The 26049-nt window shown below is 38.7% G+C and overlaps 1 protein-coding gene across 16 annotated transcripts in view; it reads right to left on the minus strand.

Annotated features, from left to right (window-relative positions):
* ATP2C1 (ATPase secretory pathway Ca2+ transporting 1) overlaps positions 1-26049 on the minus strand; it is a 63633-nt gene that overhangs the window by 26187 nt on the left and 11397 nt on the right. For 2 of the 16 annotated variants that reach the window (XM_056483049.1, XM_056483058.1), the window contains exons 1-5: positions 19301-19519; positions 18861-19011; positions 5190-5300; positions 4174-4290; positions 2550-2639 (exon numbers count right to left, since the gene is read on the minus strand). In XM_056483049.1, coding sequence (XP_056339024.1) covers positions 2550-2639; positions 4174-4290; positions 5190-5300; positions 18861-18866 — 324 coding nt within the window. In that variant the 5' untranslated portion in view covers positions 18867-19011; positions 19301-19519. Of the gene's footprint in view, positions 1-2549; positions 2640-4173; positions 4291-5189; positions 5301-18782; positions 19235-19300; positions 19672-19809; positions 19908-26049 lie in introns of those variants that run through there. The other 14 variants (XM_056483044.1, XM_056483045.1, XM_056483054.1 and 11 more) reach the window with 13 other exon arrangements.

The raw sequence follows: 26049 nt of genomic DNA on the forward strand, positions 1-26049 counted from the left end.
ACTCAGTATCTCTCTGGCCTGTCATAAAGCAATGTCATTATCTATTTGCACCTGCTTCAGTGATGTCCAAGAATGCAATAACCTGACTTTACAAAAAATAAGATTAATAACTTGATAGCAAACTTGAAAAACTGCCTCTGCTTCCTGTTTCTAAACAGTAAGAGTAAGAGACAGTAGTGGAAAGAGACCCATGACACAAACAGAAAAACTGACTGGTGTTTTCCTGTGACCAGAACAAAGGTGTGTTAACTACAACAGGGCATCACAGATAACAGAAAGACTAGATAAGAGGCAGCAAGCTGAAGAACCAGTCTGGAGCCATAAAACAGTCTAGCAAGAACAAGAGGAGGATGAGCCTCAGAAACTGCCCAAGGCACCCACAGAGTGAAACAGGACACTGGGCAAAATCCAAACAGACAAGATGTTAGAGATCCCAAACAAAAATGATAAAAAAATGTTGATCATTAGGAAGAATCCAAGATAAGTACTAAGGCCTCAAGAGTTGCCCTCACAGTCCCCTCTATCATATACAATTCTAGTTGCAACACTTCAACATAAACATTACAGAGCTTCTAAGCATGTGATGTGAAAGTAAGCAAATAAAATTAATCTATTCCAGGAAGCAACAAAGATCAGTTTGTTGTAAAGCAAGTCTCACCTTCTCCTTCAAAACACTTTCAAATTGAGTTTTGCTACATTTAAATGCATTTGTTACCCAAGCTGAGTTGTTATACTGATTTCTCACAGAACCTTAACACAATAACCATTAATTAAGCCTTTCAAGTACACACAGCAACTACTAAAAATAAACAAGATATTACCACTTTGTAAGTGAAAAATTCTCTTGAACTCTTCAATAAATCCACCTTATTTGTGACAGAAATACTAGCCTCACCAATTGAATATGAGGAAATAACTATATACATATTTCATCTTTCCATGGAATATTTCCACCACAGCTGCATGGTTTTTTGGAAGCTATATTATATTCCACAGACCATGCTACCTGAAAAAGCTTTGCATTCCTGGCCTCACATCAGTCTCTCAGCTTGTGTCTGTGTGTAATGGTTTGCATTAAGAAGCCAAATGGAAAGTATTTAATGATTTTATTTGTCAGTTCCCGGTCCAGATCAAGAAGTTTTACATTTGTACCAGCAGAGCTAAAAGGATGGCAGAAGCAGCTCAAGACAGCAGAGCCACCAAAAGTAATACATATCTCTGATCTTTTGTAGCAAGTAAGTTTTGTTGCCAAGGTCCTGAGCACAAATGTATAGTCATACAAAAATCACACTATCATCTGAAAATTAAGTAAAACAAATATTCACTTGGTGACAAAGTGGGCATTATCGATAATAATAAGACTAAGTGGTACAAATTAGAAGTTAGACAAAACCCACAGCTGATAACTGTAACTCAATCACACTTTTTCTCCATATTTTAAGATACTTCTACCAATGTTCACAAGGCTATTAAAAGATTTGTTCCCAGGCTGTAACAAAGAATTCAGGAATTACTGCTCTCTTACACTCATTACCTCGTTTTTTTTCTCATTGCCTTGCTCAAGAGGGCTAAGAAATAGAATTAAGGGCTCTAACCAAGGGGAAAAAACATGAAATTATTCAACTTTCAGCCACGATAATTAAATATATTTCATAATGCAACAATTCACCTATATCCAACTTAGGAACAAAAACTATTCCAAACTAACACTACACTCAAATTCAAAATTGCAAGTTTTATCTTTAAGAGGCCACATAGTTTATCTTTCAAAGGCAACTATTATTTATAAAAAATTAGAGGAGTTAGGAGCAAACCTCCAGTTATCCTGAGTTAAATACAAAAGTAAAGTCAACAAAGAAAGTGCACAGGTAAGACAAAACAGAAGAAAATCCAGCCGGAATGTGCCTCTAGTCAGACAGAAATCATGATTTTCAGTCACCACCTATCACCCCTAAAAGGTCAAAGGGATTACAGTCTTCTTCTCTGTGCCAGTTGCAGTGACAAACAGTTATGAATACTATATTTGGCTCACTAGGTTAGCACCCTATGTAGCAACATAGCAACCTTCTACAAAAATTTATTACTTCAGCTTCTATCTTCCTTCTGCAATTTCTAGACAGTCCAGGTTTTACTTCTTCATGTTTAAAAGATTACATCTTTCAAGTAAATTCACAGAAGGTTTATATTGGTTTTAATTTGAAATTAAAGCATAATTTAAGACTAAAATTACACAGAATATGCCAAAAATTGCTTCTCTGAACAAACACCTAGACAGGCATTTTAACCAATAGAAACGATGCAAGGAGCAGCCATAAAATTATTCATGGATGTATTTTGATACGTATTGCTGCTATCAATCAAGGAAAAAAAAAAAAAAAAAAATCAAAACCCAGTCACAAACTAAACTGATTTAATGATAACACACAAATCAAACTCGGTAACTGCAGTCAAGTGATCTCACCCCACACTGGCATTCTCATAATGCTGAACACACATGTGGTCACACATTGCCAAGTACTCCCAACCAAGACAGAATTTTAGTTGCTTACCACAGTAATACTGACAGCATCATCAAACTGATGCATTACAACACTGATGACTGCAGATGCCAGGAGAAGCATAATAAGGGGGTTTTTAAACTGAAATGAAACAGAAGAGTAATTCAGCCACACTCTTGACAGAAAGGCCATTTCATCTATCCCTCAGAGCACACCAGATCTATTTTTGAAACATATTATTCTATTATTAAAGTATTTATAATCAACCAGTGCAAAAAAAAGCTAACTCTACAGTTCAGATGCTTACTTGAGGCGATTTCTTTTAAATATCAAAGACCTTGAAAAGACTGTATTCAATATGTAACAGGAAGAAAATGTTTCTTACATTTCTTGATTCACATTTTAAATGCAAAAAGAATAATCTTCTGTAACTGTTTATACTGTATTTAAACATACAAAATGAAGCGTGAAATACATTCAAAATGTCTTTGAGGTAAAAGACTGATCCTGTTCCAGCAACTGATCACTATTAAGGTAGCAATATATTTTTTTAAACTTTCAATTCATGATTTCTTGTTTTACAAGATAAAAGTTTTCCTTTTATCTTTCTTCCACAGATTTTTTTTTAAGGCTAAAAAAATAAAGGATCTTGCTTCTGACAGCTGGTTGCTAACGTGGTGATTTTTTTTGAGAAACACTACAAAAAAAGTACATTGCAAAAGCAGATCTGATAAGCACACTCAAAGCAAGGATGAATCTTAATAAATCCCATCTAAAATAGGCCTGGGCAATATGCCTTAGAAGTGTTCTGATGTATCTGAGTAATTGACCCTAAACACTTGAAAATAAGGCATTAATGCCAGTACAGCCAGGATGGGATGTGCTCCCACCACTACCATCATCAGAGCACTGAATGTCTTTTTAATCTTTCCCAAGGAACACACAGTCAACCACAGAGTGCAACTTCAGGGTTGCACTTGCTGCACAGCCAAGGTGCAGCAAACACTGACCAAAATGTTTACCATCACAAATTCTTTAGAAAAATCATCTGTGTAAATATCTTGTATAGCTGGGGGGTGGGATGGGTAGGCAGGAGAAAGTAGTGACACTTTCACATCAGATGTGTATATATGTGTTTGAGATATATCACACTGGTAAGAAAAATTCTCACTTGACTCTTGCCAGTTCTGCTCAACAACATCATCAAGGCAGGTCCCACCTCCACCCTCAGATCAAAGGCAGAGTTTTTGCTTTTTGAAATTTCCTATCAAGTTGTTCATATTTTACATTCCATTTAAATATTTACCAATGGTCATATGCATTGCTCTCTGATCTTAGTACAATTCAGGACCAAGTTTGGCTGCAGGGAAGTTTATTCTGCTTTTTTAGCCCTCAGGCTAGTTATGAATGGCACCCTTTGGATTGCTATGAACATACATTTAAGAACAAATCACAATCAAAACACTATGACATTTATAGGTATATGCCTAAATAAAAGATTTTTCAATAGGCAAATTAGATATAAATTATACAAGCTGTAGTTTCCCACTCTAATAGATTTTTCCCACTTTTATCAAAATATGTTTACGTACACAAAAGCTAAGCAAAACAAAATAAAGAGCAAAACTACGGAAAAGAATTAAAACCAAAAAGCAGAAAGGAAAAAAATCTTCACCTGGGATATATATTTTTTCCACAGTGGTTCATCTTCACTAATATCAAATTCATTCCATCCATGAAATGCTCGTCTATGACAAACTTCACAGTTTTTTAAGCCATTCTGAAGATTAGCCTATTAAAATATGCAAAGAACAAAGCAGCAATTACACTGAGAAGCTAGTGTATATTCTCACAACCAAATACACAGCCTTAAATTATACAAATTTGGGCAACATCAGAAAGACAAGCTTGGTACTAATGTTTGTATGATAATAAAAGCTAACTAACTACTATTTTAAAACTATTTAGCAGTATTCAGGGGATTCAACCAAAATTCACAGAAGAACTACAGAAGTAGATGTTGCTTCACATCTGTAAATGACTGCTGATCTTCCCTGCAAAAAAATTCTACAACAAACCAAACTGTGGGCATCCTTCAGACTCTTGAGAGTTATGTCATGAGTTCAATGACTCAGCCAAATGACAGCAATAGCTTCAAAATCTTGAGCTGCCAGTGACCAACATTTATCATGGTGTACTCCTCAAGCAGTCGAGCATACAGAAAATGAAAAAAGACCATCTATCATGAAAATTAACCCAGATTGAATGGTTCATAAATCTGACAATGGGTAGCTTTCTCAGTCCTGTTTCTACACTTGCAACAGAGGCTACCAAAATAAATTAAGAACATTCAAGATTCCTTAAAGAAATGGAAGCAATTAAAAAGACAGACTTTTTAACAAGATTAACTCTAGGATTTTTATTAACAAATTGCAATTTTCAAAGCAGACAAATCCAAACATTTTCAAGTCAAATCTCACTCCCCCTGCAAATGCCTGATTTTTTTCTTTTTATATTAAGAGATTAGAGCATTTCTAGTAACAATTTAAAAATCAACTTGCTTTTAGAAGCAGGTAATAGCTAACATCAAACTACTTGATAATGCATCAACTTCAAATTACTAGATCTGTTCTCAAGAAATACCAAATTTATTGTTTGCTAACATTCTTTAGATATGAATAAATTACTTACTTGCAGAATACTTGCTACTTCATCAACTGGCAATTCACTTGCTTTTTTTGAAGACAGTACAGGAATCATTGTCTCATTGTCACCATCAGGGATTTTTTGAAGACGTGCAACCTAGAAACAAAACCAAAGTCTGAAGGGGAGTGCTACTGTTTTATTTTAAATAACACATGCATGAGCAATTAAGTATTAATAACATTCAAAGGCAGTTTTTTATAAACATTGCACTTAAATAATCTACAATTTAGGTTATTTTCATACAGTTACCACCTGCAATAATAAAACACCGCACATGCAAGTGAGAACACTCATTTCTGTAACAATGTCTTCAGTGAAGGCAAAGATACTAACGGCAAAATAACTTAATAATCCTTTAGCTCATTATCATCAATATCTAGTCAGAAAGTCACTCCAGATACATTTCACTCCCTGCTCCTACTTTCTAGTCATTAATGAAGGTACTCTAAGCAGACCTAATTACATTTTCTTGTACATAAAAAAGGAGAAACACCAGCAAGAAAACCTCAAACAAGAGTACAGATGCAAGTGAAGCCATAAAATTTGACTACACTATAAAAGCTTCAGATCAATGAATAAAAAGTAATGTTTTCTGTAATTTTAGGAAGCTAAAATTTTGTGAACTGCAGAAGAGCACAATAGCAATATTGATTGCATAGGTCAGCACTGCTTTGATATTTAATTAAACTTCAGAGTTTCTGATTTTTGTTTACACGAGAAGTTGGAGAGATACTCTTTTATCCTGCTGTCTCACTGTACCCACAATTAATACTTCATGCTGCCCACACATCCCCCCAGCATTAACTGGAAGAGACCTAACATACAAACACGCAGACCACAGAAATTATACTTGCACAGAATTTCAACTGGCAGGTTTATGCTTCAGGAAATAATTACTGTATTGTATATATCTCCTCTATGGGTGCTGAGACTTAAAATACAAGTATCTAAAGATGACAACACATTAGGAGACTCTAGCATTTTATGCCCCAAAAAAGGTATGGCAATCTTCATTTATTATATTGCACGCTGTTGGCCATGTACTCTACTCTTGTAGCTCATTTTCTTTGTAGCTACCAAACACCAGTTTAGGGCAGAAAACCATTAAGCTTAAGTGCTGTTCCAAAACAAGCCCACAAGCATACAACTTGGACCAAGATGACTCCATATTCTCAACAAAAATGCTGAGCAACCATGCTTTCCCAGTAAGGGCAGGCATAAAAGAACTGACAACCATTACAAATTTTAGTGCTGAAAAAAAAATATTTTTCCCTGTAGCAACTGACATCACTGCTAAACAAAAACAACCACTCCAAAAAAGGACACATAACTGGTCATTTCCCTAACATTATCAATTAGGACTTGAGGAAGTCTAATAACTTATTTTTTAAATACTATTTTAAGAATTTAAATATCCTTAAACAGAAATACTAAGGTTTGTTTTCCAAATCAATCTTTGTTAGCACAGAACTACAATGCAACAGCTAAGCTTATTTTGACAACCTTTTTGTGACAGACTCAAAAAAATCAGTCATTTTGAATGCATTTCATTCATATTATCTCCCAATTTCATGAAGAACTCTGTATTGTATGTGGTGAAAAAAATCTACAGAGAAAATCTGATATAGAATCAGAACAATAAAGGCTCAGAAAGTCTTTTTATAACCAGCTCCTTTCACCAGAGCAGAATTACATATTGTACAATAATTCTGGATGGATCCTCATCTAATTTCTAAAAACCCTCTACAATCTTTGTAGATTAAACTACACTTGTAGTTCGGAAAAGAACAGCTTCAAATACCTAACATTGCCACAAATTAAATTTCAATTGCCTAACCAATGAGAAATCAATCACTGTTTCCCTCACAAAATATAAAGTGGGTTACACCAACAGATTTAGGTCTGAAAAACAGCTGTGCTTGCTATCTGCTAGACCACAATAATTGTATTCAAGCAAATGACTTTGCTTTCACTATCTTTTTTTTTTTTGCATCTTTTACTTTTACTTCCACAAAACTAGAAAAATTACTTATTCAATACTGTTGGCAACTGCTCTCTACAGTCCTTTGCACTGCTGCCCACCAAGGATCTGGGCCTCTGCAATACCTTTTAGGGGATCCAACAGAAGCTATTCCCAGAATCACAGTGCTCTGTATTAAAAGGAGACAACCCACATATAAGCAAAATTTCTTTCCATCCTATGCTGAAACTAATTTTCTGTCATTCATCTGTTGATACCTTAAAATAGCTCAGTATTTCATTGCAGGCCAAGTTTTTTTTTATGGATAAAGAAAATTTGGGTTAAGAAATGACACTGGCCAATGTCAGGTATTGGATAGGCAGCAAACACATCACCACTGAAGCTTCTATGTTGACAGCTTTCCATTCCCCACTTGCTGCTAATACCACCAAGGAACAAAGCACCAGCATGCTAACTAACAAAAATAAATCACTGCCCCAGGAAGGGCTTTTCCTGGACCACTTCCAAGGTACACACCATCATTTCTAAGCCAAGAAATATGCATCAATCATACGACCATGGAACTGTGACCAAAGGATGTTTATCAAAATTAATACAAATTTGTCTAGAAGGCAAAAACTCAGAGTTTTATTCTGAAAAAAAATTTAGCTAACTACTAAACACCAATGTATTACTGTTTCTTCTTCCTCACAGGCTACAAGAGCTCATCTTCCTTCTACCATGACCAATATGAAGTACCAACTGCTTGCCTCTGCCATTGCTTTTCTCAGCTTAGCAAGATAAGTCCATTATCCATCAGTAGGGCCCAATGACATCAATATACTTTTACAATTATTTTTAAGGGGAATTTTAGCTCTTCTTGCTCAAAGAATGCAAATGGAAGGACCTATATTCACTGAGAGCAGCCTAAAAATTTAGAACACTCTCATTGCAAAATCTATTTTTAGACAAACTGGTGACCAAAACACTTTGGCTAATTAGCTAATATAAAGCCCTGCAAATGTTACATAAAGCTACTCAACTGCCCTACAAGTATGAAATACAAATGTAGTCAAGAAACAAATCTATAGAGAACAGCAAAAGTGAAAACCTCCAGATGTTCACAAAACAATTAAATTCAAGTTGAGGTACTGAAAGAAATTCTGATTCTTTGAGATTCCTTCTGAATCTTCAGGTCCATCTGAACAGCTCACATAATCTGTCTGAATCTGTCACATAAATCCCTTTAAAACTGAACTCCCTTCAAGCCAATTCAACTACTACAAAGACCTTTCAACTTGTTTGTAATGATCCACCTGCAGATTATTGTGTGAGCAGTGATCCACATTCAGGTACGTGACTATCACGGATACCATGTGATCGTTACTGAGTCATGCTGTGTCTAATCAATAGCACAATTAATGAATACCCACATAATCAATGTGTAACTAATCAATCTGCATTTTGTTTTAAGTATGTGTACAGTATGCTGTCTTTCCCACTTGAAATATTATATGCACCTTTCCCAGGAGCTGCAGTTTTATTAATGAGGCAAGGATATTAGAGCACGCTGGGACACTTCTAAGTTCTTATTCCAGACCCGACAACTATCAGTGATGGTGACTCTGTACCATAAAACCCCATACCAACACTAATGAACAATGAGCAAACAGGACCTACAATGTGCTATGCCCTGACCAGAGATCCATCCAAAGCTGTATCATCTCAAGACTCTCAGCATCAGAAAGGACATATGATTTTCTACCTCGCTATTGCCTTTTCTCAGTTACTAGTAGTGATCTGCCTTTCAAGTGTTCATGCCTTTCTTTACTGGGATCCCAAAAGAATAAGGACTTCCTCATCCAGTGTAAGAATTCAGTTTCATATTTTATCTACCTTCCTCACACTGAAAAAAATAGCAGCGTTCAACATAATAAAAGATATTTCACTGAACACCAGACTGAAACATACAAGCTTCCCATTTCCTGAACCTTCTATATGATCAAACTATGTGTGACATATACTGAAAGGTTTAAAAAGGTCCGATCCTAAAAGCATGTTTTTCTCCAAGTCTGTACAATTCAGAGCCAGGATAACATGTGCCCAGGGGCAACACAAACACCCACGCATACACTAAGAGACTTAAACACCAAGTGCTTACCTCTTCTGCACTGTCTGGAATCCTGAAAGCACACATAACTAGTGATGAACTAGATGTCAATGGGCACAGAGGTCTGACTCACTGTGGATGCATACAGACTTGGAACACAGCTCCCACTAGGCAAAGACTCTTGGCTGCAAAAGGCATCTTTAAGGAAAAAACTACCCAGAACGGAAGTAATCCTTTTTTTTTCTGTCAGTTCCATCAGATATGAAGAATCACTGCAAAATCCCCTCCTGCTGATTAGGACATTGTAACTAGGAGGTTTTGGAGATGCACATTTTTAACTGTGTTCTTTAAACCACAGCTATCTTATCTTAAGCATCATCCAGCTCTCCATTTCAATAGATCATTGCTCAGCATCACAACTGTGATTCCACAGAGTCACTAGCTAACAATGCCCTTAAAAATAGCTATCTCACTAGATGTTTATGCCATCTTTCCCTCCCCCTTTTGTCTAGAAGGCAAAGTGCTTCTGGAACCTCAATATAAGTCCCAGCCACAGAGCTGTGGCCAAGTGATGACAAGACACAAAAAGCCAAGCACACATACACAAAAAAAGGCATTAGGCACACTTAATAGTTACAGCAAATCCTAAACTGTACAGCCAGAAGCAAACCCCTGAAGCAACAACAGGATTCCATAAATGGAGGTAAGGCAGACAGGAACACACAAAGAGCCCTCAGACTATTGTGAAACCAACAATACCCAACATGGTTGTGACTATAACTCAATTTTGTCTATAAGATTCCACCAGATTTTCACAGGAATTAAATCTTCAGAGAAATTAACCAGTTATGCTAACAGAAGAAGCAGGCAGAAGCAGCTGAGTGTGGCAAATAGAGACTCAATAAAATATATAAAACCCAGTGCAATCAGATTCACAGACTACAAATGCAGTCAAGATAAATTTTCCTTATGCAAACTCTGATTTTTACTGTCTTACTCGTGGTTTTTGAACTAATTTATCTATATTTTAATTATGTGCACAAAATTGGAAGTTACACTGAGAAAGGCTTTATCTTTACAGACTGCACTGATACAGTTGTTTGTACCTTATAAGTGATTAAATCACAAAGACCAACTGTGATTGACTAGCAACTTCTCAAATGAGCCTCAAACTCCTGTGAATTTAGATACAGCAAATACTCAAGTATAGTGACTGACCACAAAGTTTTGTAACTGAAGGCTTGGAGGAGGTGAGCAAGGGTGAAGCTCAGGAAGTAATGCAAGGTGTGACAAACCACAGCTGCTGTAAAGAGGCTGACTTGACCTCTACACAGTGGGACTGGAGGGTGGCCTTTGCTTTGCATAAACACCTCAGTGAGCTGAGTGGATCAACTGGTGGTGTGAATGCTTCTTCCCCAATTTCATTAAAAGAATGCTAATGTCTGTGTTTGCATCCCCTCCATGCTGCTCAGGCTCACATGATCAGTGACCACATACACTGAACCACTGACAAAATTCCAGGAGCACCATATGGGATTTCAACCCACATAATCCTTTCTGGCAAGGAGGGATGCCCAGCATGAAAATGGTGCAGACATTATAGACAAGAACTGGGAATCACATTGGTATTGTGACTGAACTATGTATTGAAATGTCTACATTTTGCTAATTACAAATTATACTCATAAAATATACTGAAAACATAACATGAATGTGTCCTTCTGCTAAATCAAAAAACCCACATAACATCAGTTTCCTCAAACACAAACATTTGATATCACAGAACCAATTAGACTGGAAAAGACCTCTGAGACTAGACACTGAGTGCCACATCCAGTCTTTCCTTAAATACCTCCAGGGACAGTGACTCCACCATCTCCTTGGGCAGCCCACTCCAATGCATAATCACCCCTTCTGTAAAAAAATTCCTCCTAAATCCAGTATAAACCTCCCCTGGGCACTACTTGAGGCTATGCCCTCTTGTCCTGTCCTGAGTTGCCTAGGAGAAGAGACCAACCCCACACCTGGCTACAACCTCCCTTCAGGTAGTTCTAGAGGGCAATAAGGTCTCCCCTAAGCCTCCTTTTCCCCAGGCTAAACCCCAGCTGCTCCTTCAGCTGCTCCTCACAGGACATGCACTTCTGACCTTTACCAGTTTTGTTGCCCTGATATTCAGTGTTGCACCCTCCTTATGTGGGTTATCTAAAAGAACCTGGTCAGAGAGCATTAAACTCTGGCACATACCTCTGCAGGAAATAAGGCTTCAGAACAAGAAGGGCCAACACTTATTCATTCAACACAAACACCCATGACCAATTTGCAGAAAGAGTATTTTACTTGCCACTGCAAAGAGCTATCCCTTCCCACCCCACCAAAGATTGAAGCCTACAAACTAATGAGCCTCTTCCTTTCTACCAGGCACTGTTTGCTCAGAAAAAGAACTACTTTTTGAAGGCTTTGAAGTTACTATCTACTGTCTTTTTTTGAATGTCCTTCTCTGGAAAAGTGTGATGATTTTTCACTTCTGGGGAAACAGCTGCAGCAACCCTGTATTCTAACAGTCAAAAAAAAAAAAAATGTTCCTATTCAACAGTATTTTAGTTAAAACATTTACCAGGAGCCCCCACATCAAAGGAAGTTCACACAGAAAAGTTCTGACTCTAAAAAAGCCAGAAGGAAAGAAAAACACTAATCTGCATTAATGAGTTCTCCTTGCAGAGCAGTTTCATCCTGGGAGGTCACACTTTCAGCCCCTTGCTATTGTGTGTCATTTCAGAATACTTTATAGAAAAAGTGGAAGACACCACCCATTAATCAAAGAAATATAAACACCCACGTTATGAGAACAACCTACTAAGCTGTTCTGTAAGCCTGAAAAAAACCCTACCTCATATACCAGTACTATTTCAGCAGTCCTTAGGACTTCCACTATGGCCACAAAACAATCATAATGCAGAACCATACTCTTTGATACAGAACACTTTGGCATTTCTGATCAAATAAGAAACAGAAATTGAATACTGGCACTGACCATTTTAAATCTCAAGGCTTATCCTACGTCAAAAGTCGTAAAATATTTAAGTGACCTATCCCCAACCCCATCTACTTCAGGCAGTGTAATAAAGACTAAGATGCTCCATTTAACATGCAATTTATTAACTCTACAATAGTCTATAAAGCTCAAGAACTATTTTCAAAGCCTAAAAATACTTTCCAAGAACATTCTCTGAGAAACATGTCTCCACAACTGAAATACATTTTACTCTTTCAGGATGTTTCCCCATGTCTTCTTTAATTTACAACAGAGAAAGCAGGACATCTAGTTCAACTGAGGCTACCAGCAAAGAGTAAAGATGGGCAGTTTGCTGTAATCACAGTATACACCATGTGGTTATCTTGCAAACCTTGTGAGTGACAACTGCCTGCTCTCTAGCTAGAGAAAACAGTTCACAAAAATAATCACACCTTACCCTGATTGCAGTGCTGTGGACTGCCAGAGCAACGGCAAAAAAAAATCTAACTAAACCTCCAACACCACTTTATCTTCCTTTGGCTTATTTAATGTAGAATACAATAGGAACATAAAAATGCCAAACACATTTTCTATTTCATTTCTACAAAATATTTACCATTTAGAGCATTTATGCACACTCTGGAGGATGTACTATGACGAGTTTAAAGCCTCACTGATGAAAGCCTGGAATGGCATCAGCTTTACTAAGAAGGCATTGACAGACCTATCACTAGTTGGTTGGCCAAAATATTTGGTTTTCAATCTTCTTATTCAAAAAAAACTCTTGAACACTGGAAAAGTCTGCCTGGACATTTCTTACATTTGTCATTACTAATGATCAGAAGAACAAAAAGATAAACAATCCTAAGCACACACTAAAATGATCAAATCAATGCTAGTGCCTCTATGAAAGCAAAGTTTATCAGTCCAGAAACTCCTCGATCTGCTACCATACCTCTTTTGGCTCTAAACAGCTTCTGCTTCAGCTTAAATCTTGATTCACTTTAGAAGTTAAAGGCCAAAAAACTTTGGGTCTAAGTATCAGTCATTTATCTTGCCAGAGAGTCACTAACTTTCTAGAAGAGAACATTTAAGCTTAGAAATAAGATCATATGGCTGCTCTCCAACAGCCTGCTTGTATCTCATAACACTCTGAAGTGCTGAGCTTCTCTGAATCAAGGATGGCACTTGAATGGCAAACACTAAAATGAAGAACTTTATCACCCTGTGATATCCCGCTAATGTATCCATGACATGCAGAATTTAGTTGCCATATAATGGTATTGAGCAAAAACACCAATAAAATATTCTCTCTGTATTTGTTTAAAATAATGAAGCTTCAAGACCCCATAGTTGATTATATCTTTGACAGCTATGCAGTCTCTTAATAATGAAGCAAAATAAATTTTTATGTAAAAAATGCTGAACTCACTGTTTACAACAGTTCTCAGGACCAAGCTAGTGTCAGTGTCAATTTAAATGCAAACATAACTCACTGCATAATTGCTCTACTTATGGTAATAAATTTTGTTATGATTAGTATCAAGAAAGCAGCAACACTGTATTCGCAATGCTTCTTTATTTTGGTGAATTATGTATGCAGAAAAAAAAGTGCTGCAGAAAATTTATGATTTACAAATATTTTAAAAGCCTTTGTAAAAGATTCTGTAGGTGGCATCTGTTAACCCACTATCCATTTTATCCTTTTTAATTGTTTGAAGCAGAATGTTTACAAAACAAATAACCAGAAACAGATGCTTGTCCCAAATTTATACCTTGATTACTGCATTTTATTTTCCCTCTCTTCTCTGCATTGTAACTTTATTATTCCTTCCAGCTACTACAAATCACACTGCAAATATCAATTTTATCACCCAATGTCAATTAGATATCATCTGAACTCTTTCACCAGATCAAAAGCAGATCTCACAACTAAAAATCTATTTATTAACTTATGCCACTCTTGCAAAATTCCACTATGGCTGTGGGTGAACTGATACTGAACAGAAGCCATGATTACAGAGGGAACTGAGTAAAGCTAACAGGTCTCACTCCTCTGCTCCTCACCTTTTTCAACATTGTCTGAACATTTAATGAACCCCTTCAACTTTGCAACTCAACAGAAAGCTGCCCAACAAGGACAAAGGGAAGAAAGGGCTGGGCTAAGCTTCTGCCAAGCCTGCAAGCCAGACAAACTCAACAGCCACGAGAGTCAACACAACACTAGTGCAGGAACACAGCTCAGAAGCAGGATCTTTTTTCAACAATAAGGAGACCCTTTCATTAGTCCTACAGAAAAGCATCCCAAAATGCTCAAAATTACTGCATATTTGTCATTCTTCACCAAAAAAATACAACAAAAAATGTTTGTTTCTCTTTTAATTTTGTCTGCATTTTCCTTACAGCAATACTCCTCTTGCCTCACCATGAGATTATACCATACACTCTCCAAGTAGAGGAGCTACAAAGGGAGCAAAATAACTAAACATATATTCTGCAACATCTGAACTCAAACTCACACTGTGTTAAATCACTTCTAGGTTATTATACATTAACATTTCCAAGTTACCTGCATAGGAAAAAAAGGGGAAGGAAAAGGCTAAAACTATCTAATTCTCTATAAACCAAACAGATTAAAAGATTACTCTGACTGTTCATTTAAAAAGGAAATACATGTTTCTAATGCATATTAATTCTACACTATATTAATTTAGCAGTTATTTAAGTTATCAAAGCTATTAAGGTCTGTTTAAATAAATAGAGGAATAGAATTGGTCTTGAGTGAATACTCCAAATTTAAAAAAAAAAAAAAAGAAAGAAAAATTCTCTTCTCTCACCTTAATCTCTAAGTTAAAAAGATGTGACTTCTGCCAACATAAGTGCAAAGTATTGGTATCTAGCTTTCTATAAGTAGTAGATAGTAAAAAACTGTAATCAATGGAAATAAAATTTCTTGTTTCACCTACTAATTTGTTAAGAAATCATCTACATTCCAAAAGGAACTTGAACTGCTGTGATAACACCAAGTCCATTTGAGAACCACCAAAATTTTTCCATCACAAATTTCAATCTGATTATTCTGGATATTACTTAATGAACAACTGATGATGCCATTCTGGAACCATTTAATTTGTTTTCAAGCCCCTGCTGCCGCAGGCATCCCTCCCCCCTCTGTTGTCTGTTGCATGTACACATGCTCCACCCCTTCGTTAGTACTTACAGCTGCCTAATCCATGATGAGCCAGTCCAGGGTTCTAAAACCCACTGTCCCCAAAACCCAAAACCTATTCACTGATCTTCAATCTGATAGTTTAGCAATTAAGCCCATTTTCATCATCTAAAAAAAACACCAAAACCAGAAACCACCACCCATGAAACTCACTACAAAATTCAACTGAACTTCAAGCACAAGAAAAACAAAAATTATTAATCTGTCAGGATTTTATGAACTTTTTCTAAGAAATAAAACAGTCATCACTTACATCTCCCTATTCATCCTAATCATCAAAATTATCCTGAAATTACTATGGACCACAGGCTGAAGTTAACCATCATCTTTGAAGATTAGCTAAAATTAACTAGGACTCAAAACAATGAGTATTAAGGAGGGTTTCTGAATCACCACACAATGTTTTATTACATGCAGCAAGCCTGGTCTGAATTTTTGTACCAACCTCCCCTATGATTTTGGGAAAATCTTTTTTGCAGGAAAATGTTACTTTGACCTCTTTCATTCAGGTCTTAATGATATGAAAACAAATCCTACCTAAGGCCTTGAAAACAAAACAGTACTCCTATTTAACAATTTATATTTGTGGTCATAGCCTGACCTCCAACAGGCTCAAAGTCTAAGAAACCTGTTCTTTATTTTTTTATTAAAAGGCAGATTTCTACAATGCAATCCTCATTCAAACTAACAGCCCAAATCACAATCTAAAATATGCTGATAAGAGGAAGGAAAAAATTTAAGACTACACTACAGAAAATTACTTCAAATGGCCCAGAAGTACCAACGGAGAGATCCAAAAATTACAAAATTATGTTTTGACTATGCAAGATTTCCTTAGCTGCCTACAGCTTAAGAAAAAGCTCCTCTTATGGAAAGAAGTCAAAAAAGCCACTCTTTCCAAATGGAAATACAAATATCATTCCTCTAAATCATATGTTTATGATCAAGCAGAAGTCTTCCTATGATGGGAAATTCTCTCTTCCCCATTACTATGAGAAACATGAACTTTTGTGGGAGTTCAATCAACCTCAAACAAGAAACAGGAACCACAAAGTCTTGGGACAAAACATTAACTAGCCTTGACATAAACACATAATACCCCTTATGAGTACTGAATTGACACAGAAAAACATCAGTTTTCCTAACCATCTCATCACCTCCCCATCTTGAATATTCATTCAAATACAGTAGGGAAAAAAAGCCCCACAGTCTGCCATCCCTTGCTCAATATTCAAACCTAAGAGACTTTCCAAAGACATACCTCAGGGGAAAAAAAAAAAAAAAAAAAAAGCTTAAAAATATTTTAAATGCAATCTTCAGTTCTACAAGATAACAAAGATTATTCAGCTGTCGCCAGGAAAAAATACATTAAGGAACGTCAAGAGTGCTGAAAAGTTCCAATACGAAAGCTGATGGTGTCTAGCTGCCTCAAAATGTCACACTGATAGAAAAAGAAGGATTCAGAAATACCAAGAACACCAAAACAGACAGTACACAGTTGTAAATATCCATGCCCATCTGGAGGCTCAATTAATTATGAGATGGAGGGATATGGCAGCAGAAGTAGTGGAGAAGTAATTCACATGTTCAGAGAACCACTTCAGTCTTTTTATCACACATCATTTTCTCCTGCCCCCATAGTTTATACCATTTTGAAAACCCTCAATAAACCACAGCTTTCATTTCTGCCTTTGAAATATGCATCTGATCATATTTTAAAGTATTTTCTCATAGCTAAAGCTTTTAAAATATTATTTCTATTATACAAATATTACTAATTTTTATGTATAGATCTATTCCATAAGAAATGCCATCTTTGTGCATTTGGAAGAATACAACAGAACTACACTATCACACTCAACTCCACTGTACACTACATCTATGATATACTATTTATTTGGTAACAGAACTGTAAGGCATTAAAAGTCTTTCTGCCATTTGGGTTTTGGCACACAGATACTTTTTTTCCCTTAAGTATAATTCTATTCAATAGTATTATCTCTGCTCGCCTTCCCCACTCCTGGGCGTTGCCCATTCAAAACCCTCTTACTTGCAACAGTGACTGCAATGCAAAGGCACTGACCCTGCTTCTGCCAGCTATCCAGCCTCTAAAAACAAAGACTAATCTTCTAGAGGTGCTCTGTGCTCTTCAAAATTCCTGCTACCTAACTAAGTCCACACTCTTCTTTACAAAGATCCAGCTGGAGGCCATGATCAGTAGAATTTAAAATATTCTAACATGATTTTAAAGTTAGGAGAAAGTTCTGAAATGCCAGATGATAGCAACCTACAGAGTTTTCAACATGGGCTGGACTTAACAACTACCACAACTTTCCAATCATCCATGACAACAATATTTCAAAACAGAAAAATATACAACCATAAAAAATAATTTAGGTTTATCTCAATTCAGTTCTCCATTCAAGTCAAACAATTAAAAAAAAAAACAAACTCCTCTTTTCAGACAAGGGTGGGAGGAAAAGAAGCACCTAACATGTCATGTAACAACCTATAGCAAAGAAAATCCAGTAGCCACCTAAACCCCCACCCATTTTCAAAGAATACTGATGATATAAGGATGGGAGGGTATCAGTGATTCTTTTCTCATATATATAGTAATAAAATAATAAATTTCAGATCTTTTCAACATACAGAGTCATACAGAAAGAGAAACAAACAAACAAAAAAATCAATGAAGTTCATGGTCACTAACATAATGCAAAGGGGCTTTCAAGGCTCCCAGAGCATAAACTGAAGGCCGACAGGAAAAAACTGAAATAATTCCTCAGGATAAGTAATTTCCAGACTAGACGAGAAGGGGAAAGCATAACAGAGCAACTTATTTCAGTACTCAAAATTTCAGTGTCACTTTTTAATTAAATACTGTCCAGGAGAGCAAATTTGAGTCATTTTCAAGAACATATCAATACATAAAATACTTCAAAGTAAAATGCAATTAACGATTCTCAATTTCACCCTAAAATATAAATTTAAGAGAATCATATCACCTAAGCAAATACCAAGCAACTAATGCCAAGAAGCTTCTGTCTAAATGAAATATTTTTATTCCAAAGACACGGAAAACTGAAACGCACAAGAGATTAATAAAATCTGTCTAACAATTAGTTCAACAAGAAGCACAAATAAAGGAAAACGATGATGCTACAAATCTTAAACCTCGAAATGCAGATCAAAATCCCTACCACAAGATTAACACACGCGAGCAACCCTGCGAACCCCTGGAACGGTAAAACATACACACGCACCAGTAGGAGTTGTCACCAAATTGCATGCAAAAATCCTCTTAGCTCCAATGAAGTCAGTGACTCTGATGAGACCTTTACCTTCATTTTCCATCGAAATTGCACTTGAGTCGATAGTTACAAAAGTCTTTAGCAACAGCAGCGCTGGAGCGGGAGCGGAAAGGTGAAGAGAGAAATGCCCCAAGATCCCAGGCAATCACAGTGCTCCCTTTGCCCCCACCTGCAGCAACATCTGCAAGAGAAACCAACGCTAAAAGAGGAAAGAATTATTAAAAAAATAAAAAATTAAAAACCCCATATAGCGCAGAGCACACACAGGGAGCCCACAGAGCTGTCAGCGACCACCGAGGATGAGGATTAGGATTAGCCGCCCAGCAGCTCCAGCAACACGGAGGAGCAGCGCCGCCGCTTCCCCCTCGCCACCAGCGCCTCCAACAGCCTCGTCCCGCCCGGGGAGGGGCGTTCGCTCCTAAAAATAAACCCTCACCCCAAGTAACCCCCCTTCCCCGCTCTGCCCGCACCCCGCATCCTCGGCGCCAGGCGGGAGACAGGGGAGCGGCGAAGGGAAGCGCTGCCTGCCCCAAGCGACCCCCGCCCGCAGCCCCCTCGGCCGCCCCGGCCCCGCCCGCACCGTAGTGCAGGCCGAGGGCAGCGCGGGGGAGGCGGCTGGGGCAGCGCACGGAGGCGCAAGCGGCAGCTCCGGCACGGCCGCCGCCCCGGCCCCGCCGCCCGGCCGCGCCTCTCACCTCGGAGTGCCGAGGCGGCGCGGCCGCATCCCCGCTCCGCTCACTTCCGCGGGCAGAGGCGGCGGACGGGGCGGGGCGCCGCGGCGGAAGGGCGGGCGGAGCCCACACACGCCCGCCGGCAGCGCCCGCTCCCGGCCCCCGGTACCGCCGCGCGGCGGAGCGGCTTCACCCGCAGCGCCGGGCGGCACGCAGGCTGCGGGAGCCGAACGCGCCGCGGTTGGAAATAAACGCGTGTGAACGCCCGGCCCCGCAGGCAGCCCTGGGGGCGCCCGCTCGGTGCCCACCTCGCTCCTGGCCGGGCAGCGGCCGCGCGGTGCCGCGAGAAGGCGGGTCCGGGAGCGGCGTTGAGCGGCCGGCGCGGGGGGCGAGGAGCGCCGGGCTGTGTGAGGGGCCCGGCCCGTGCCCTCGGCCCCGCCGGGCTGTGTGAGGGGCCCGGCCCGTGCCCTCGGCCCCGCCGGGCCGTGCTGAGGGGCCAGCCTGTGCCCTCGGCCCCGCCGGGCTCTGTGAGGGGCCCGGGCCATGTCCTCGGCCCCGCCGGGCCGTGCTGAGGGGCCAGCCTGTGCCCTCGGCCCCGCCGGGCCGTGCTGAGGGGCCCGGGCCATGCCCTCGGCCCCGCCGGGCCGTGCTGAGGGGCCCGGCCCGTGCCCTCGGCCCCGCCGGGCTCTGTGAGGGGCCCGGCCCGTGCCCTCGGCCCCGCTGGGCCCGGCGCCAGCGTCGGGAGCCCAGCCCGGCCCTCCTGGCGTGGGAAAACAACCCCGTCATTCCCGCTCGCCTCAGGGCGCTGCTCTGCTGCCCTCCCATGAAATCGGGGTCACGCACATGGAGTAGAATCAGAATCATCGAGGCTGGGAAAGACCTTTAAGATGATCCAGTCCAAATGTGCACCAAGCACTGAGACCCCTAAACCACTAAACCATAACGCTCAGTGCCAAATCCAGGCGCCTCTTGAACCCTTCCAGAGATGGTGACTCCACCACCTCCTTTGGCAGCTGTTGGAATGCCTGATCACCCTGAAAGTGATTTTTTTTTTCCTAATAATGAGACTCTCCCCAGTGGCATCTTAAGGCCTTAGGTAGCTCCTACAGCCAGGCTAAGCTGGCAGCCCTGGTTTTGCACCACCACATTATCATATTATTGTAAATGTTAGCAGAGAAAAAGATCGACTCAATATAAAACTTTAAAACGCATCAGGTAACTACTTTTAAAGGTAGGGTTTTAGTAACCAATTATGGAACCACCAACCCTAATAACTAGTTGAATTCTGGGCAGAAAATTGCTTTATTGACCCAATTGTGTTTACCTAGACACCAAAGGAATATTATTTGAAAGTATAGTTGCAATGCTGAGCTCTTCAGCTGGGGAAGTTTTTTTTAAGTAAAAGTAACTTCCACTGAGATGATTAATTTTAATTTAAGGTATGATGTACACTACTAGTAAGAACAAAATACCTTTCAACTTTCAAGGTCAAAATCTAATGAAGACATGCTAATTGTAGGCTTTGCATCCCATTTCTAAAGGAGCAGTGACAACATGGTCTGAAAAAAGCACTTGCATTGACATCTCATGATTAACGACCTGTCACCTTGGCTTTGTTTTTCTTAAGCAGCAGAAGACGCCAAACTCAGTCTTTGTCAGTTCATAAGCAGCGTTTAACAGATCTGAAATTTAACATTTCAAATGAATCTCACAACCCATAATAGCATGCATTTTGAAGCTAAAGAGCATCCTTGCTTCTTTTGAAGCTTTTGAAGATAACTTCGAGCGCTAATGTAATATAGATTTGTCAATATATTTTGAGAAGTAAAGAAGAGCTAGAAGTGTTGCTCTAAAGTAAAGGCTCCCGATATTTGCATTCAGGAAATTAAGATGACAACAGGCAGGTTAATAGTTTGAGATTACCTAGTACATAATTTCTGACCTGCCTCATGTAGTTGCCATGTTGCGTGAGTATCTCCATGGTTACTCCATGGAGTATCCCACTACAAGTAGCAGTGACTGTCCTCCAAGACAGCGTTTCTGTTAACTTGTATGTAAGCAAATTAAGAACCCTCCCAAGATACTCATGACATGCTCACAGTTATAATGCCACCATTTCAACACAAAACTGATGCACCCAACAAGAAAAGCAATTAGTTACTTTTCTAAAACAGGTAGGTCTTGCAACCAGTATCATATGCAATCATTAAATATTAAAAACTTAGGTAAATATTTAATGAAGAAAAAAAACGTAGCCTGTAGGTCTTAATACTATTTACGTCCACAGCAAGTTTGGACTTCTTTACATTGTGAAAAGTTTTGGGGAGAAGAGCGGGAGTTCCTGAATATTACTGAGCTTGTTCATTGAGACCTAAATATCTGTGACAAAGCTTGCATTCTAAGAAACATTCTGTGTTCACAGATCTCACAAGAAGAGAAGACAAAAGCAAGTCCTACTCTATAGCAACTACTAAAAAAGTTTTGTCTTTGAGGCTTAATCTCTTTCACATTGTCTACATCTGCCAATACATCTGTGATGCTGCCAGGCAGCTGGGAGGTGCCACTTCAGCATTATACAAGGATTATATCCATCTTGAAAATTATAATATGGTTTCTGCCATATTCCACTCCTGCAAACAGTGGCTGTTTAATAAACAATGCTCAAAGTATTTTATTTAGTGCTGGTAAATGTTGTTTCTTCAAAAATGCCATCCTTAATGTGAGCTTGATTCACAAGAGTATTAGGACAGCCTTAATATATTCAGGAAGCCTCATTAAAGTGTATGGCAAAGGCATTACTTGGCAAACCAAAGCACATTATTAAAATATGATTGCAGAAATAAGTCTGAAATTTAAAAAAAGGCTTTACTTACAGTAACCTGTTGTAGCCAGTTGCACTCACAAATTACAATAATATTTGTTTTACTTCTTTTAAACTTGAAAGAAACTTGCAATTAAATGCTCCTCTGAATTTCCAGTGAGCAAACATGTCTAGCCCAAACAGAATAATTCCAGTGAAAATATGTACACAAACAATACTTAAATGTCACAGTTAGAAACTCTTTTTTTAAAAAAAAAAAAAAGAGTACTTGAAAGGATATGCAATACTGATAGGTTTAGGGGAAAAAAAAGACTGAACATTGGTGGTTGTTAGTATTTTTTCTTTCTAGTTCACAGTCCTGAAAATACTTAATGAAAGCAAGCAAACCTTCTGGAAATAGGTTTACATTCAGGAGAGCAGGGTTTCATGAGCGTTCAATGGCAATTTAAGCAGCCCCCTGCCCCAGGCATTCTCCTTCTCTTGCTCTTTTACCAAGTTTCAATGCCACACAGACCACCTTAATGTTCTGCATCAACAAAAAAGAGTACCTGCCACCCAACCACCACCACCACCATCTCATCCCCTCCCTGTCCTTTTCCCTATGGAATTCTCATAATTTACCTCCTATTGATGACCACATCAGACTTTGCCTTTTGTAAGTGGCTGTCAGCAGCAGGCAGCCACTAGATTATTTCAGACTCACTACCCTAAACTGACCCACACCTATATCCATGTGGGAACTGAGTCATGTCTGGAATAAGCCAGCACATCAGTGAATACAGACTTCCCTAATTAAATCAGAAATGATTGTTCTGGCACAGCCAAGGGGGTGGAACAGGTATGGGGTGCAGGAATAGGTACAGCTGCTTACAGTACTTTCTCTGCTCCCTTAGGCTTTCAGGTCTAAAAACTAACGATTTGATAAAATGAATTGGTTGTCTAGATTTTGTTTACTTGTTGGGTTTTATAAGAGGCAGCTGTAGAAAAGCTTCTGTATGAATCTAGAAGCACCCCAAATGGCTATATATAGTTGCCTTTCTATTTCTTCAGAAGAATTTAAGGCCCCTGGAATACTTGGAAAAATTAAAAAGTGGTAAATGCATTACATTCTGTGAAGTACCGTCAATCAGTTGGACACAAAAAGGGAGAATTCACTCTAATGGCATTAAACAGATAGCCCTCAACCTGCAGCTTTTTTATTTGCAAGCTGAACTTCAGATTTGGTTTAGTCTTTGGGATCTCGATCAATTCAGCTTCATCTCAATGGCTCCCATGTGCTACAGCACTACCAAAAGCAGTAAAATGTATTTTAAACATAATAAAGGTACCTATAACTGCATGGTTCACAGATTAGGGATTTATTACATAGAATTCTGTTGAAGTCACTTTTCAGACCATAACAGCACTTGAAATACTTGTTGCTCTGAAGTGAGCTTTCAGATCCTTTTAAAATATTGTTTTTATAATATCCTTCTCAAGATGCATTTGTTTAAAGTCTGTCAGCGTTGAGTAATGCTACTGAAATCTATTAGGAATTTTACTAATCTCATAAGAATTTATTTATACATTATAACAAAAGATGTTTTCTGAGCCATATCATTGATAATATTTTAATATGGACAAAGTTTTCTATAGCACTAAAGTTTTATTCAGAAAGGGTTAATATGATGCTTCTGTCAAAACAGGCTTCTCCACTGCTTGCTTGCTTTCCTTCAGATATAACTTAAGCAGCCCTCAATAAACTGAGCATAAATTAGCTTTCATAGAAGAAGAAGAAAAAAATGGTTTCTGGTGAGATGGATTTTCATTTGATTTAATCTCGTTTTTTGTGTCTTTCATCTGGAAGTCAAAAACTCACCAGTGCTTTTACAGTCCTCTACAGAGTACTTGTATGACTGGAGTCAGGGCAGAGGAGGGATGATACTGGAACTTCTCATTTACACGCTTTAAATGGCAAGTCATTGGTAAAGCCTGTGCTGCAAATTTCATCTCCAATGAAATTTCCATCCATGCTGGTCAACTGATAGCAGATAGAATCAATCACCTCATCTCCAAATTGGATTTTCCAGAAGAATACACAAGGCAAGTCCATCTAAAGTTCAAACTGTGTGTGTGTGTGTGTGTGTGTGTGTGTGTGTGTGTGTAAAATCAGTTCAAATTTATAAGAAGGAAAGTCATACAGTTTTCCCAAATGAAATAAATGCTCATTTATTTTATAATTCTGAGCATGTTAAGATGTAGGAAACATAACTACATTTTCAAATTACCTTAGCTCAGCCCTGTCTTGACACTGTGCAATTATGCTAATTAAGGAATTTTGGTTTTGGGAGTCTTAAATTATATTTCACTGATTTTTAAAACACTTGAATTTAACCCTGTCATCCCATCCCTAAGAAGCATCCCTACCAAAATTCTACATTCAGAGAAGGGGTGCAGCCCTGCAGCAGTTTAAGTTGACATAAAATCACGCTTCTGTGATTGCCCTTCTGCTGGTGCCAAGTTCTGCATTGGCCCTGCCGTTCTCCTCTCTTGATAACCCAGCTCAGGAGGATTGATCTAGCCAAGAAGAAAGTCTGCCTCCAAAAAGGCTCTACTGCTGAACTACCAGAACTACACTGTGCAGGAAGGCAGTGTAGAGCAGTGACAGGACTAAAACCTTTAATCAGTTTGTACTGTTGTGAACATATACTCAGAGCATTCAAGAAAATCAGGTTTAATCTATCCTTCAGGAAAAGACAAAGTTAATTCATTTTCTGACCATAGCAGTCAACTTATCTCAAACCTATATTTCATGTTCCATAATTTTCTTCTTTAATACTTTCTATCTCATGCACATATTCAATACTTGCTATTTTCTTCCTTCACCTGCACTATTTTGAAATAGTTAAAAATGTTAATTGGGCATTTTCCGGAGAGGTTTCCCTTCCCTTTAATTAGGAGTAACAGAGCTCTTCAGCTGTCTCTGTTTTCCCCTCAGTGACTTTTTTCAAAGCTAACTACTCCAGTAAAAGTTTCACTGCTAAACTGGAAGCTCTCACAAGTACCTCTGTTCTATCTACTGGAGGCTTCACATTTCCAGAGACATTTTGTGAAGTAAAGATCTAGTTTCACATTGCCTGTAAAAGACAGCCAAGACACATGTGCTCTATAATTGGAATATGCTGTGAAGCAAGTTACTATTGGAAGTCTTGGCTGAGGCAGGCAAAATGCCTTGTTAGGATGTCTGCTACAGGACAAAGACTCCACTCCTCTGCATTGCCAGCTGCAGCTACCATCATGTTGTGGCCTGAATGCAGCAGAAGGTGGAAAACTCTTCTCTAGTAAAGGCTGATGTCTTTTTGGATTTGCTGCAATTTATTACATGGCAAAGAAGGGCACTCCATTTACTTTTAAATTATTTCAGTTACATTATAGCAAGCTGTCTGTGGTGGAGACTAAGGACATTTTAACAATGAAACTATAAACAGCTAAAAAAAAAACAGCAATAGCAAAGTACTTTCATTTGAATTGATTCAAGGTTAATGTGCCAAGAATTTCAGGAATGCTGCATATATTACAGACAAGTAAGCTTGCCAAGACTCTCTTGGAAATTCTTCTTCAAGACTATGGGTGAGAGCAAAACAGGGCAAGGGTAATACTCAGTGAGGGGCTGATAGTTAATAAACAGATGTTTACATAGTTATACAGTTTCAGCTTCTGGCAAGAATAGGATGATTTGTTTGATAAC

Source organism: Oenanthe melanoleuca, chromosome 2 (genome assembly GCF_029582105.1).
Source record: "Oenanthe melanoleuca isolate GR-GAL-2019-014 chromosome 2, OMel1.0, whole genome shotgun sequence".
NCBI lineage: Eukaryota > Metazoa > Chordata > Aves > Passeriformes > Muscicapidae > Oenanthe > Oenanthe melanoleuca.